Source organism: Phyllobates terribilis, unplaced genomic scaffold (genome assembly GCF_046119375.1).
Source record: "Phyllobates terribilis strain yellow unplaced genomic scaffold, ASM4611937v1 Scaffold_11__3_contigs__length_659146591, whole genome shotgun sequence".
NCBI lineage: Eukaryota > Metazoa > Chordata > Amphibia > Anura > Dendrobatidae > Phyllobates > Phyllobates terribilis.
In genome coordinates, this window is record NW_027362771.1 from 591,604,005 (window position 1) to 591,619,898 (window position 15,894).

General features: G+C 44.4%; 1 protein-coding gene across 1 annotated transcript in view; it reads left to right on the forward strand.

Annotated features, from left to right (window-relative positions):
- Nucleotides 1-15,894, forward strand: part of LOC141165381 (uncharacterized) — a 95,681-nt gene that overhangs the window by 39,372 nt on the left and 40,415 nt on the right. The window contains exons 5-6 of the mRNA XM_073650974.1: nt 24-163; nt 2,234-2,290. Of these exons, the coding sequence (XP_073507075.1) occupies nt 24-163; nt 2,234-2,290 (197 nt within the window). The remainder of the gene's footprint in view (nt 1-23; nt 164-2,233; nt 2,291-15,894) is intronic.

Sequence of the window (15,894 nt, forward strand, 5' to 3'; positions counted from 1 at the left end):
CTTTTTGTCTCCATTGTTTCTAGAAAGGGGAGCATTCGCGTGGATCACGTGGTACTACTGAGCGTGGATTCTGACAGTGTCCAAGAACAGCACGCGAGGGCCGTACAAAGTCTTTATGAGGCTTTAAGAAATGAAAACTGCACAAAGGATTTTTATTTTGAAGGTGAGTGCACAATGGCAAAAAAAAGCACAATATGGCTGACTCATGTGAACACAACCTTAAAGAGCTGTTTTTTACAAGTTTTTTTACAAGTTTTTTTTACTTGTTCACAAGTTGCCTGTGGTATTGTTACTTATCTCTAATAATGGGAATGGGATTAAATTTCATTACCTCGCCTGACCTGTTGACAAGGGGGCGCTGTAGTGGGAGGAAAGTAGACATGTTTTTCTAATCCTGAATAATTCAGATTTTTTTTAACGAATTCTGAATATCATACTGAATATTACACTAATATAAAAATAGCCAAAAATAATGTAAATAAAAATAGCCAAAATAATGTAAATAATATCTCACAAATTTTTCTTTTTGCTCTAAAAAGTCAACAAAAAAGTTAACATCTTCTCATATATTGGCATCACTGTACATCGCAGGGGTGCCATGTATGGAGGGTGCTCAGAAGTTGAGTTCAGACTATATTAAATAGCTGACATTTGACTGTAACAGCTGTGACCAGAGCTAAGTTTTGGCCACAGCTGTTAACCATTTAGATGCTGCTGAAATTTCCGACATCGTCATTTAAATGACGTTACAGCAGGTGCACAAGTGCCTGCTGTCATCAGCACCCAATGACGTGATCGCGGGACCTTGATGAGTAACTATGCTGCCATCCTGGTCCTATATGTTAACCTTCAAAGACAACGATTTACACTTTATACTGCAACATTCTGGCATTGCCTTATATAGTGTAAACGATTGGATGATTGCAGATTCAAGTCCCCCAAGGGAACTAACTCAATTTGAAAGACAAAAAAAGTTATGAAAAATATGTAAAGATTCAACTCACCCCCCTTTTTTTTCCAATAAAAATAAAAAAATTAACAGAATAAAAACATATTTGATAGCATCCAGGAAAGTTTAATCTATAAAAATTTGAAATTAAATAATCTAATTGATAAAAAATATTAAAATTCCAGAATTGCGTATTTTCAGTCACCAGACCTCTCTAAAATATACAATAAAAAACATCACCGGTATAGTATTAATGAAAACATCAGTCCACTATGCAAAAAATAAGTTCTCATCCATATCCTTTGATGGAAAAGTAAAAATGTCACAAGTTTTGGAAAATGGTGACACAAACCAAATAAAAAAAAAAAAGCTAATTTGGTATTGCAGTAATTGTACTAACCTGGAGAATCCTGTTGATCTGTCATTTTTACCATATAATGAACGCATTAAAGATGCAAATTGCCTACTCAGAGAAAAAGAGGACTTGATCTCTATAGCGCCACCTATTGGAAGCAGCAATCCTACAAGTCACAATCAACCCTTTAACGAGTCGTGCAATATGACTTAGGATAAAAACCAAATCAGAATCTCAATTTGCAGACACGGTGTTTTGGACTGTTGGCCCTCGTCAGTGCAAAGTATGAGAACTGATTTGGCTAGGTGAGAGACTCTGGACTGAGGTCTAAGGGGTAACGTTTCTCCTTGTGAAAACAAAACCCAAAAAGCATTGGCAGAATTCCATATTTTTCACCTCACTTGGAATTTTCCTTACGGTATTTAGTAGATTTTATGGTAAAATGATTGGAGTCATTCCATGCTACAACTCATGCGGCAGAAAAACAAGCCCTGATACATCTATGCGGACGGAAAAAATAAAAATAAATTAAGGCTCCTGGAAAAAGTGGAGAAAAAGAATGAAAAGGTCAAAAATGAGAAATTGTCCGGTCGAAAAGGGGTAAAGAGAGAAAAAATAAAATAAAATCATAGTTTAGGTTGAGCAAAGTTCAAAAACCACGTGTGCCGTGAGGAAGAATTTGGTGCAAAAAATAGTCAACAAATTCTACAAGCAAAATAAAGAAAAGAAATGTAAGTGAGTCGGGTTCATAGTCGTTTTAGAGTTAGAGTCGCACTTGGATCCTGATGTCTGAGGGGTCTTAAAAACACATAAGAAGACACCAGTAGTATAAAATAATACATGGTGGGGGTGGGGCTGTTACAGAATTCACCTACGGGGCTACAATTTCCACCTGACTACATTTCTATCCTCTTAACTTTCCCATACAGGACTGTTATGTTTTAATTCGAGCCGAGTGGTTATCAGCGATCACCTGGATGCAACAGGTAATAAAATATCAATTATTATTACAGAGAAGTAAAACAAGTTATAAAACTTTACAGCCGGTAATAAAGAACATTGTTAGACTAAGTGAGAAGCAGAGGGGAAAGAGAAAGGAAAAAGAGGATGTTTACTGAGCTCGTAACTTGCGCATTTATCGGCACGTAGAAAGCTTGTAAAACTTCCAATAACAGCCGTAAGTTTTATCAATACACAGCCACTGCGACTAGGAAGAGGCAGAATAAAGTGTATTGTGTCCACACGGAAAAGCTCTTCTACACCACGTGCAGAATAAAGTGTATTGTGTCCACACGGACAAGCTCTTCTACACCGTGTGCAGAATAAAGTGTATTGTGTCCAAACGGACAAGCTCTTCTACACCGCGTGCAGAATAAAGTGTATTGTGTCCACACGGACAAGCTCTTCTACACCGCATGCAGAATAAAGTGTATTGTGTCCACACAGACAAGCTCTTCTACACCGCATGCAGAATAAAGTGTATTGTGTCCACACGGACAAGCTTTTCTACACCGCATGCAGAATAAAGTGTATTGTGTCCACACGGACAAGCTCTTCTACACCGCGTGCAGAATAAAGTGTATTGTGTCAACACGGACAAGCTCTTCTACACCGCATGCAGAATAAAGTGTATTGTGTCCACACGGACAAGCTCTTCTACACCGCATGCAGAATAAAGTGAATTGTGTCCACACGGACAAGCTCTTCTACACCACGTGCAGAATAAAGTGTATTGTGTCCATAAGGACAAGCTCTTCTACAAGAATACACTATGTGCACAAATGTCAAACTTTAGGGCAAAGTTCTGTATTTTGATAGAAGTTCATTGTTGGACTTACAGGGTTGTTTTAGGGCATACGAATTTCTTCATTTCATCGGGTAAGAAGTGCAGTAGGAGAGTAGTAAAATAAAGTTTATTGGTGGTGACAGTGACATGCTGCTGGGGGGTTCAAGTGTATGAAATTCAGATAGAAATTGTGGACAGAATAGTTGTATTTTGGGACAGCATCACCTGGAATACACAATAGTAATTATGTACAATTGTGTTAAGGAATTGTTTTTTTATCTAAAGAATTTAGTAGTAGACACGTAAAGTTTTGAAAAGGGGTATTCTGTGTAACTAAGGAGAGAAGCAGGATATATTCAAGCCATAGGGGGTCTTTCTTCTTTATTGTGTGTTTGAGCCAATTACTAGTTAAAGATCTGTACCAATGTGGGGTTATTAGGAAATGAGAAAAAGACATCTATAAAATTTTAAGGTAAGAAAAATTTCTACAGTACATTCAAGTGCAAGAATAAATCTGATGTTAAACTGCCACTATGTACAAGAACATAACTACTATAATACTGCCCCCTATGTACAAGAATATCACTACTATAATACTGCCCCCTATGTACAAGAATATAACTACTATAATACTGCCCCTTATGTACAAGAATATCACTACTATAATACTGCCCCCTATGTACAATAATATAACTACTATAATACTGCCCCCTATGTACAAGAATATAACTACTATAATACTGCCCCCTATGTACAAGAATATAACTACTATAATACTGCCCCCTATGTACAAGAATATAACTACTATAATACTGCCCCCTATGTACAAGAATATAACTACTATAATACTGCCCCCTATGTACAAGAATAAAACTACTATAATACTGCTCCTATGTACAAGAATATAACTGCTATAATACTGCCCCCTATGTACAAGAATATAACTACTATAATACTGCCCCCTATGTACAAGAAAATAACAACTATAATAATGCTCCTATGTACAAGAATATAACTACTATAATACTGCTTCCTATGTACAAGTATATAACTACTATAATACTGCCCCCTATGTACAAGAATATCACTACTATAATACTGCTCCTATGTAAAAGAATATAACTACTATAATACTGTCCCTATGTACAAGAATATAACTACTATAATACTGCCCCCTATGTACAAGAATATAACTACTATAATACTGCTTCCTATGTACAAGAATATAACTACTATAATACTGCCCCCTATGTACAAGAATATCACTACTATAATACTGCTCCTATGTAAAAGAATATAACTACTATAATACTGTCCCTATGTACAAGAATATAACTACTATAATACTGCCCCTATGTACAAGAATATAACTGCTATAATACTGCTCCCATGTACAAGAATATAACTACTATAATACTGCTCCCTATGTACAAGAATATAACTACTATAATACTGTCCCTATGTACAAGTATATAACTACTATAATACTGCCCCTATGTACAAGAATATCACTACTATAATACTGCTCCTATGTAAAAGAATATAACTACTATAATACTGTCCCTATGTACAAGAATATAACTACTATAATACTGCCCCCTATGTACAAGAATATAACTACTATAATACTGCTTCCTATGTACAAGAATATAACTACTATAATACTGCCCCCTATGTACAAGAATATCACTACTATAATACTGCTCCTATGTAAAAGAATATAACTACTATAATACTGTCCCTATGTACAAGAATATAACTACTATAATACTGCCCCTATGTACAAGAATATAACTGCTATAATACTGCTCCTATGTACAAGAATATAACTACTATAATACTGCTCCCTATGTACAAGAATATAACTACTATAATACTGTCCCTATGTACAAGAATATAGCTGCTATAATACCGCCTAATATGTAACAGAATATAACTACTGTAATACCTCCCCTATGTACAAGAATAGAACTACTATAATACTGCTCCTATGTACAAGAATATAACTACTATAATACTGCCCCTATATACAAGAATATAACTACTATAATACTGCTACTCTTCACAAGAATATAACTACTATAATACTACCCCTATGTACAAGAATATAACTACTATTACACCGCCTGATATGTACAAGAATATAACTACTATAATACTGCCCCTATGTACAAGACTATAACTAATATAATACTGCCTCATACAGTACAGACCAAAAGTTTGGACACACCTTCACATTTAAAGATTTTTCTGTATTTTCATGACTATGAAAATTGTACATTCACACTGAAGGCATCAAAACTATGAATTAACACATGTGGAATTATATACTTAACAAAAAAGTGTGAAGCAACTGAAAATATGTCTTATATTCTAAGTAGAGATGAGCGGTGTTCGACTAGAACTGTTCGCCAATCTCAAATTCGAGCTGTTTTGGGTGGTGTTCGACGAACCCGAACGATTTGCAAAAAATTCGGCTGGTCGAGGTTATGTTCGATAACTGTTCGTGCACCAAAAGCGTGTCCTGCATGTCTGGCGCTATTTAGAGCACCAATCATGCAGGGATTGTCTGCCACTCACTGTAATGTCACAGCCATGGTGGTTGTGGCATTACAGTGATTGCCCAAATCGATGGGAACAGTGCCAACAGTGAAACATGAAAAGCCAGCAATTCAGCAGCGGCATACACCGGTACCTGACAATTTAGAACCGAAAGAATAGAGCTTCACACATAGATTAGATAGATAGAAACATGTCAGCCACATATATATGAAGTACAGTGACAGTGTTGCTTACTGTACTTGTCATTTAGTGTAAAGGATTTATCAAAAAAAATAATAGTGTTTTCATGCACCGTCTCTTTAAAAAAGCCGGCCGGCAATTCAGCATCAGTACCCGACAATTTGGAATAGAAAGAATAGAGAATCACACATAGATTAGATAGATAGAAACATGTCAGTCACATATATATGAAGTACAGTGACAGTGTTGCTTACTGTACTTATCATTTAGTGTAAAGGATTTATCAAAAAAAATAATAGTGTTTTCATGCACCGTCTCTTTAAAAAAGCCGGCCGGCAATTCAGCATCAGTACCCGACAATTTGGAATAGAAAGAATAGAGAATCACACATAGATTATAACTACTATAATACTGCCCCCTATGTACAAGAATATAACTACTATAATACTGCCCCTATGTACAAGTATAGTACTACTATAATACTGCCCCCTATGTACAAGAATATATGCCGTCACAGCCAGACACTGAGGAGCGCAAGCATGCCTGCGCTTCTCAGTGTCTGCGGGATGACAGGCTGGATGGCAGCGTTCTGCTGCGGTCCAGCCTGTCATCTCGATGTAGCAGAGCTGAAGCTGTCGTGGGAACCATGGAAAGGTAAGGATGAGGTTGCTTTATTATTTTACTTTTATTGCAGGAGATCGTTGGCTTCAGCTGGAATGGGCGTGATGGTAAGTATGGTTTAATTTAGATCAATAAAGAATTGTGTGTTTATTTCAATTAAAGGACTTTTTTCTGAGTGTTGTGTTTTTTTTAAATACTTTACTAGAAATTCATGGTGGTCATGTCTAATACTGGCGTGACCCCATGAATTTCGGGCTTAGGGCCAGCTGATAATGCCAAGCTGGCCCTAACCCCTTTATTACCCAGTGAGCCACCGCACCAGGGCCCTGGATGAGTTGGGTACAGCGCCAGAAGATGGCGCTTCTATGAACGCGCCATTTTCCGGGGCGGCTGCGGACTGCAATTTGCAGCGGGTGGGGCCCAGAAAGCTTGGGCCTCCCTGCGCTGCAGATTCCAGCCCCCAGCTGCCTAGTTGTACCTGGCTGGACACAAAAATAGGGCGAAGCCCCACGTATTTTTTTTTTAAATTATTTCATGAAATTCATGAAATAATTAAGGAAAAAAGGGCTTCCCTATATTGTTGTGTCCGGCCAGGTACAAATAGGCAGCTGGTGGTTGGGGGCAGCCCGTTCCTGCCTGCTGTACCTGGCTGGACACAAATATAGTGCGAAGCCCCACGTCAATTTTTTTTTAAATTATTTCATGAAATTAGATGGTGGCCCGATTCTAACGCATCGGGTATTCTAGAATATGTATGCGGCAGACCCGGCACAATCAGCAGAGCGGTGTTTAAATTTGGCGCTAAAATCGCTGACTGGTCGCGGCCAGCAACCGCGACCAGTCAGCAAAGCAGTGTTGAAATTTGGCGACTATATCACTGATTGGTCACGGCCGGCGGTCGCGACTAATCAGCAGAGCGGGATTTAAATTTTGCGCCAATAATGCTGATAGGTTGTGGTCGCGACCAATCAGCAAAGCGGTGTTTAAATTTGGCGCCAATAATGGTGATTGGTCACGACCTCGACCATTCAGCAGAGCGATGTTTAAATTTGGCGGCAACAATGTTGATTAGTCGCGGCCGGCGGTCGCGACCAATCAGCAGAGCGAGGTTTAAATTTGGCGCCAATAATGCTAATTGGTCGCAATCGCCGGCCGCGACCAATCAGCAGAGCGGTGTTTAAATTTGGCGTCAAAATCGCTGATTGGTCGCGGAAGGCAACTGTGACCAATCAGCCGAGCAGGGTTTAAATTTGGCGCCAATACTACTGATTGGTCGCGGACGGCGACCGCGATCAATCAGCAGAGCGGTGTTTAAATTTGGCGCCAATAATGCTGATTAGTCGCGGCCGGCATCCGCGACCAATCAGCAGAGCATTGTTTAAATTTGGCGCCAATCTCGCTGATTGGTCGCGGCTGGCGTCCGCGACCACTCAGCAGAGCGTTGTTTAAATTTAGCGCCAAGATCACTGATTGGTCGCGTGCGGAGAGCGCGACCAATCAGCTAATCGTATTGGTGAGGACCGGGGAGCGCCGCTGCCTGGTCGGATACTTCCGTTGCGAGAAGCCGGGAGATGAGTGACTGCTCGCAGCAGAAGTATCCCGACCCGCAGCGCCGCTCCCCGGTCCTCCCTTCACACCCTAGCCGCTGATGTCCCCACAGTATCCGCATGGTGTTACAAAGATCCGGACATTTGTGTTAAAAATCGCTGATTGGTCGCTGGCGCTGCCCGCGACCAATCACCGATTTGGGCGCCAAATTTAAATATCGGCCGCAACCAATCACCAATCTTGGCTCCACATTTAAACAACGCTGTGCTGATTGGTCGCCGACGCTGGGCGCGACCAATCACCGATTTTGGCGCCACATTTAAATAGCGTCCGCGACCAATCAGTACAGCGGTGTTTAAATGTGGAGCCAAGATGGGTGATTGGTCGCGGAGGATATTTAAATTTGGCGCCCAAATCGGTGATTGGTCGCGGGCAGCGCCAGCGACCAATCAGCGATTTTTAACACAAATGTCCAGACCTTTGTAACACCATGCGGATACTGTGGGGACATCAGCGGCTAGGGTGTGAAGGGAGGACCGGGGAGCGGCGCTGCGGGTCGGGATACTTCTGCTGCGAGCGCCCACTCATGTCCTGGGTTCTCGCAGCGGAAGTATCCGCACAGGCAGCGCCGCTGACATCCATGCGGCTAGGGTGTGAAGGGAGGACCGGGGAGCGGCGCTGACATCCAATTGGTCGCGGCCGCTATTTAAATGTGCCGCACAAATCGGTGATTGGTCGCCGTCTTGACCGCGACCAATCACTGATCTTGCCGCCAAAGTTAAACACTACTGTGCTGATTGGTCGCGGACACTGTCCGCGACCAATCACAGATTTGTGCGCCAAATTTAAATATCGGCCGCGACCAATCACCGATCTTGGATCCACATTTAAACAACGCTGTGCTGATTGGTCGCGGCCGATATTTAAATGTGGCGCCCAAATCGGTGATTGGTCGCGGTCTTGGCGCGCGACCAATCACTGATCTTGCCGCCAAAGTTAAACACTACCGTGCTGATTGGTCGCGACCAATCACCGATTTGTGCGCCAAATTTAAATATCAGCCTCATGCACGTCACTGACAGCGTGGGAAAATTCTCACGCTGAAGCGCTGTCACGCTGTCTCTGTATACTGGAGGTAGGGGGCCTAAGCTGACCCTAAGCTGGGGCCGTGACTAATCCCTCTACCTGGAGGTACTGTTAAAGGTACAGAGGTCCAGGTCGCCAGCGTAACCCCTACCTCCTGAGGATCCCTGCACCTAAGTAATCTAGTCCTGAGAAGGACCCCTGATCACAACAAAAGGGGACAGGTAATAATATGCCCACACTCAGTACTTAGACGAACGAGACAGTACAAGGGAAAAACCAAAACCACCTTGCATACAAAAACTACACAACTACAACAGAGGGAACACCAACGGGAAAGGAGATAAATGATAAAGCGAGGAAGGGAAAAAACTCTCCAAATACACTTATCTCTGAAACTCCAAATACCACGATCCGCTCTGTTAGTCTGCATGAAATGCTTTCACCGACACTTCCCTAACAGACCAGCAGGCATTTGAAGGAGTCTCACTACAGCAGCATTGATTGCAGCTGGGCGAGGCTGGACCTCGTCTAGCACAGAGAGAGAGAGAATTAACTCCCTCACTGCCGAAAAACACAAAGCACCAAAAAGTCAGCTGCGAGAAGTCAGGCTGTGTAATCGTGACGATCTTCGTGGCGACACACCCGTGACAGTACCCCCTCTTCTACGAGGGGCCTCCGGACCCTCAGGGCCAGGTTTATCCGGGTGAGTCGTGTGGAAGGCCCGAACTAATCGGTCTGCGTTAATATCCGACGCAGGAACCCACATCCTCTCCTCAGGACCATACCCTTTCCAATGAACCAGGTAGGGACCGGCGATTAAAGCGTGAATCGATGACCCTCGATACCTGGAACTCCAAGTTACCCTTGACCACCACTGGAGGGGCAGGTAAAGGTGACGGTACCACCGGCGCCACATACCTCTTAAGCAACGATCTGTGGAACACGTTGTGAATTTTAAACGTAGGGGGGAGGTCAAGACAGAATGCCACCGGATTAATAATAGAACTGATTCTGTACGGCCCGATGAACCTGGGACCCAGTTTCCAGGAGGGAACCTTAAGTTTTATATTCCTGGTAGACAACCATACCCGATCGTTCACACTTAGGTCCGGACCAGACACTCTCCTCCTATCAGCCATACGTTTGTATCGGTTCCCCATAGTATTCAGATTCTTCAGCACCCCTCTCCATACTGAAGCGAGTGATGAGGAAAATCGTTCCTCCTCAGGAACCCCCGAAGAGCCCCCCCTACTGAAAGTACAAAACTGGGGGTGAAAACCATATGCCCCAAAAAACGGGGACTTACCAGTGGACTCGCTCCGCCTATTATTAAGAGCAAACTCTGCCAGAGGTAAGAAAGAAGCCCAGTCCTCCTGGTTCTCTGACACAAAACACCAGAGATATGTTTCCAAGCTCTGGTTCATACGTTCCGTCTGACCATTGGTCTGAGGATGAAAAGCCGATGAGAACGACAAATGCATCCCCCGCCGTGCACAAAATGCCTTCCAGAACTTGGACACAAACTGAGACCCCCGATCAGACACCACCTCGGAGGGTACCCCGTGAAGCCTCACAATCTCCCCAATGAACACCTGCGCAAGAGTTTTAGCATTAGGGAGAGCCGGAAGAGCGATAAAATGTGCCATCTTGCTGAACCTGTCCACTACAACGAGTATGACCGTTTTACCCGAAGACGGAGGGAGGTCCGTAATAAAGTCCATAAACAGATGAGTCCAAGGACGCTCCGGGATCTTCAAAGGTAAGAGGGCCCCAGACGGACGGGTATGTGAGGTCTTAGAGCGCGCACAAACCCCACAGGACGCGACAAAAGTTACCACCTCCTTATGTAAGTTAGGCCACCAAAACCGACGCGAGAGGAGATCCACAGTTGCTCTACTCCCCGGGTGTCCTGCAAAAACTGAGTTATGGTGTGCCTCGATCACCTTTTGTCGCAACTGATCTGGAACAAACAGTCTCCCCGGAGGTCCAACAGGGGTGTCCCCCTGAGCCTCCAATACCTCCTCCTCCAGCTCAGAGCATACTGCCGAAACCACCACCCCCTCCTGAAGGATAGGAATCGGGTCGTCCGTATTCCCGGCCCCAGGGAAACTACGAGATAAGGCATCCGCCTTTACATTTTTTGACCCAGGACGATATGTAACGACAAAATTAAACCTGGTAAAAAACAATGACCACCTAGCTTGTCTGGGATTCAGACGTTTCGCGGACTCCAGATATAGCAGGTTCTTGTGATCGGTGATGACGGTGACCGGATGGACTGCCCCCTCCAAAAAATGGCGCCACTCCTCAAAAGCTAACTTAATGGCCAAGAGTTCCCTATTGCCGACATCGTAATTCCTCTCAGCGGACGACAATTTTTAGAGAAAAAGGCGCACGGATGCCACTTACCAGGGGACGAACCTTGTGACAATACTGCTCCCACCCCTACCTCGGAAGCGTCTACCTCTACAATGAATGGCTGTGACGCATCAGGTTGAATGAGTATGGGTGCCGAGGCAAAACATTTTTTCAAGGAGGAGAATGCTTGACAAGCCTTGTCAGACCACCTAGAAAAATCCGTCCCCTTTTTAGTCATGTCTGTGAGAGGCTTAACCATGGACGAGAAATTACGAATGAACTTCCGGTAATAATTAGCAAACCCCAGGAAACGTTGTAGTGCCTTAAGATTCTCTGGCCGATCCCACTCAAGAACTGCCCGCACTTTCCCAGGGTCCATACGAAAACCGGACGCTGAAACCAGGAAGCCTAAAAACTGGAGTTCCTGTACGGCGAACACACACTTTTCCCATTTGGCATACAGTTTATTATCCCGCAAGATCTGTAACACCTGCCTAACGTGCTCCTGATGAGACACCAGATTCGGCGAGTAAATTAAGATATCATCCAGATATATGACAACAAACTGTCCCACCAGGCGGCGAAAAATGTCATTAACAAAGTGTTGGAACACCGCCGGGGCATTAGTCAGACCGAATGGCATGACAAGGTTCTCATAATGCCCCTCCGGAGTGTTAAACGCCGTCTTCCACTCATCCCCCTCCTTCATCCTAATCAGATTGTATGCCCCCCTGAGATCCAACTTAGAGAACCATTTGGCGCCCACGATCTGATTAAAGAGATCGGGAATAAGTGGGAGCGGATATGGATCTCGGACCGTAATCCGATTAAGTTCACGGAAATCCAGGCAAGGGCGTAGGCCTCCATCTTTCTTCTTAACAAAGAAGAACCCCGCAGCCACCGGTGAAGATGAAGGTCTAATATGCCCCTTAGCCAGACTTTCTGAAATATAATCCTTCATGGCCTGCCTCTCAGGACCAGAAAGGTTATACAACCTAGCTTTAGGTAACTTGGCCTCAGGGAGCAGTTTTACAGAACAGTCATACTCGCGATGAGGAGGTAGTTCCTGACACCCTTTCTCCGAGAATACATCCTCAAAGTCCACCAGAAATGGAGGTAAGACCCAAGGAGTTACCGCACCGATGACCGTGTTCATGCAGTTTTTATTACAGAATTTACTCCATTGGCTTATCTCTCTGGTTTGCCAATTAATAACCGGGTTATGCTTAGTTAACCAAGGAAGGCCCAACACTATAGGAGTGGGAAGACCCTCCAACACGTAGCAAGACAACAGTTCTTTATGTATCGCCCCCACTTGAAGTTTTACGTCATGCACAGCTTGCAAAAAACTTCCCTGACCGAGAGGCCTGGCATCGATCGAGAATATGGGGATGGGTTTAGCCAACTCACTCAATCGCATACCTTGAACCCGGGCAAACCGAGCATCAACCAGATTAGCCCCGGCCCCACTATCCAGAAGAACAGATATCCTCTCAGTTCTCGTACCCACCACCACCTTCGCCGGTACGAGAAACTGAGACGAACCTAGGGACGAAATACCTACTCCCAGATTGCCGTCCACCACACAACCTGGGATCAACAGTTTTCCGACGACTCTTCACTCTGCAAGGGACGGGATGGACACCCCCCAATAAAATGTCCCTTTCTCCCACAGAAGAAACACCTTCCTGTCTTATGGCGCACCACCGGTCCCCTCCCCCGAAATGATGTCCCTCCTAATTGCATAGGCTCCTCTGGACTGACCAGGGGAACCACCATATGAGGGGACCTTGTAGGAGGTGGAGTCATCACAGGGGGTAGAGTTATCCCGCACCTCTCCCGAAGCCGTCTGTCAACGCGAATAGCAAGGGCCATAGCGGCTTCCAGTGACGCGGGAGAGTCATACTGTGCCAACACATCCTGTAATTTGTCGGATAAACCTTGACAAAACTGGCTCCTAAGAGCCGGGTCATTCCACTGGGTGTCCGTGGCCCACCTACGGAACTCCGAACAGAATTCCTCCGCCGGACGATCTCCCTGCTGAATCCTACGTAACTTAGACTCAGCAAGGGAGATCCGATCTGGGTCATCATATACGAATCCCAGAGCAGCGAAAAACCTATCCACTGACTGGAGAGCCGGGGAGCCCGGGGGAAGAGAGAACGCCCAAGATTGTGGGTCCCCTTGTAGGAGCGAGATGACAATTCCCACCCTTTGTTCTTCACTCCCCGATGACCGAGGCCGCAGCCGAAAGTACAACTTGCATGCCTCCCGGAAAACAAAAAACTTATCCCGCCCCCCAGTGAACCTGTCAGGGAGAGCTACTTTAGGTTCTGGTCCGGCTTGCTCCTGAGGATACAAAACCTTGGACCTAACGTCCGCCAGCTCCATGGACAAACTCTGCAACTGCCGAGCTAGACCGGCTACTGGATCCATGGTAGCTGGAGAAAAACTAAGTGGTCGGTGAAAATGTCACGCTGTCTCTGTATACTGGAGGTAGGGGGCCTAAGCTGACCCTAAGCTGGGGCCCTGACTAATCCCTCTACCTGGAGGTACTGTTAAAGGTACAGAGGTCCAGGCCGCCAGCGTAACCCCTACCTCCTGAGGATCCCTGCACCTAAGTAATCTAGTCCTGAGAAGGACCCCTGATCACAACAAAAGGGGACAGGTAATAATATGCCCACACTCAGTACTTAGACGAACGAGACAGTACAAGGGAAAAACCAAAACCACCTTGCATACAAAAACTACACAACTACAACAGAGGGAACACCAACGGGAAAGGAGATAAATGATAAAGCGAGGAAGGGAAAAAACTCTCCAAATACACTTATATCTGAAACTTCAAATACCACGATCCGCTCTGTTAGTCTGCATGAAATGCTTTCACCGACACTTCCCTAACAGACCAGCAGGCATTTGAAGGAGTCTCACTACAGCAGCATTGATTGCAGCTGGGCGAGGCTGGACCTCGTCTAGCACAGAGAGAGAGAGAATTAACTCCCTCACTGCCGAAAAACACAAAGCACCAAAAAGTCAGCTGCGAGAAGTCAGGCTGTGTAATCGTGACGATCTTCGTGGCGACACACCCGTGACAAGCGCTGAGTGCAGGAGAATTCTCTCACGCTGTCAGTGACGTGCATGAGATGCGCCGAGTTCATTGGACATGAACTCGGCTCATCTTTATACCGTCACAGTGAGACACTGAGGAGCGCAAGCATGCCTGCGCTTCTCAGTGTCTGCGGGATGACAGGCTGGATGGCAGCGTTCTGCTGCGTTCCAGCCTGTCATCTCAATGTAGCAGAGCTGGAGCCATCGTGGGAACCATGGAAAGGTAAGGATGAGGTTGGTTTAATATTTTTCTTTTATTGCAGGAGATCATTGGCTTCAGCTGGAATGGGCGTGATGGTAAGTATGGTTTAATTTAGAACAATAAAGAATTGTGTGTTTATTTCAATTAAAGGACTTTATTCTGGGTGTTTGTGTTTTCTTTTAACTTTGACTATGGGGTTAGTAATGGGGGTGTCTTATAGACGCCTCTCCATTACTAACCTGGGCTTGATGTCAGCTGGCATTATAAGCTGACATCAACCCCAACCCTATTACCCCACTGCCACCGCTACAGGGCAGTGGGAAGAGCGAGGCTAAGTGCCAGAATTGGCGCATCCTATGGATGCGCCATTTCTGGGGCGGCTGACGGCTGGTGTTTCTAGCCTGGGAGGGGGCCAATATTCATGGCACCCTTCCCGGGCTATTAATATCAGCCCCCAGCTGTCAGCCTAGCCTTTGCTATCTATTAAAATAGGGGGGACCCCACGTCATTTTTTGGGGGGTCCCCCATTTTAATAACTAGTAAAGGCTAGGTATTCAGCTGGGGGCTCATATTAGTAGCCTGGGAAGCTCCGTGGGTATTACCCCCTTCCCAGGCTTCAAACATCTGCCCCAGCCGTCTGCTTAACCTCTGCTAGAGCCTAAAATTACGGGGACCCCCACGCCAATTTTTTTTTTCAATAAATCCTTTATTTTAACACTAAATGACAAGTACAGTAATCAACACTGTCACTGTACTTCTTATATATGTGACTGACATGTTTCTATCTATCTAATCTATGTGTGATGCTCTATCTTTCTGTTCTAAATTGTCGGGTACCGCTGCTGAATTGCCGGCCGGGTTTTTTAAAGAGACAGTGCATGAAAACACTATTATTTTTTTAAATAAATCCTTTACACTAAATGACAAGTACAGTAAGCAACACTGTCACTGTACTTCTTATATATGTGACTGACATGTTTCTATCTATCTAATCTATGTGTGATTCTTTATTCTTTCTATTCTAAATTGTCGGGTACTGAATTGCCGGCCGGCTTTTTTAAAGAGACGGTGCATGAAAACATTATTATTTTTTTAAATAAATCCTTTACACTAAATGACAAGTACAGTAACCAACA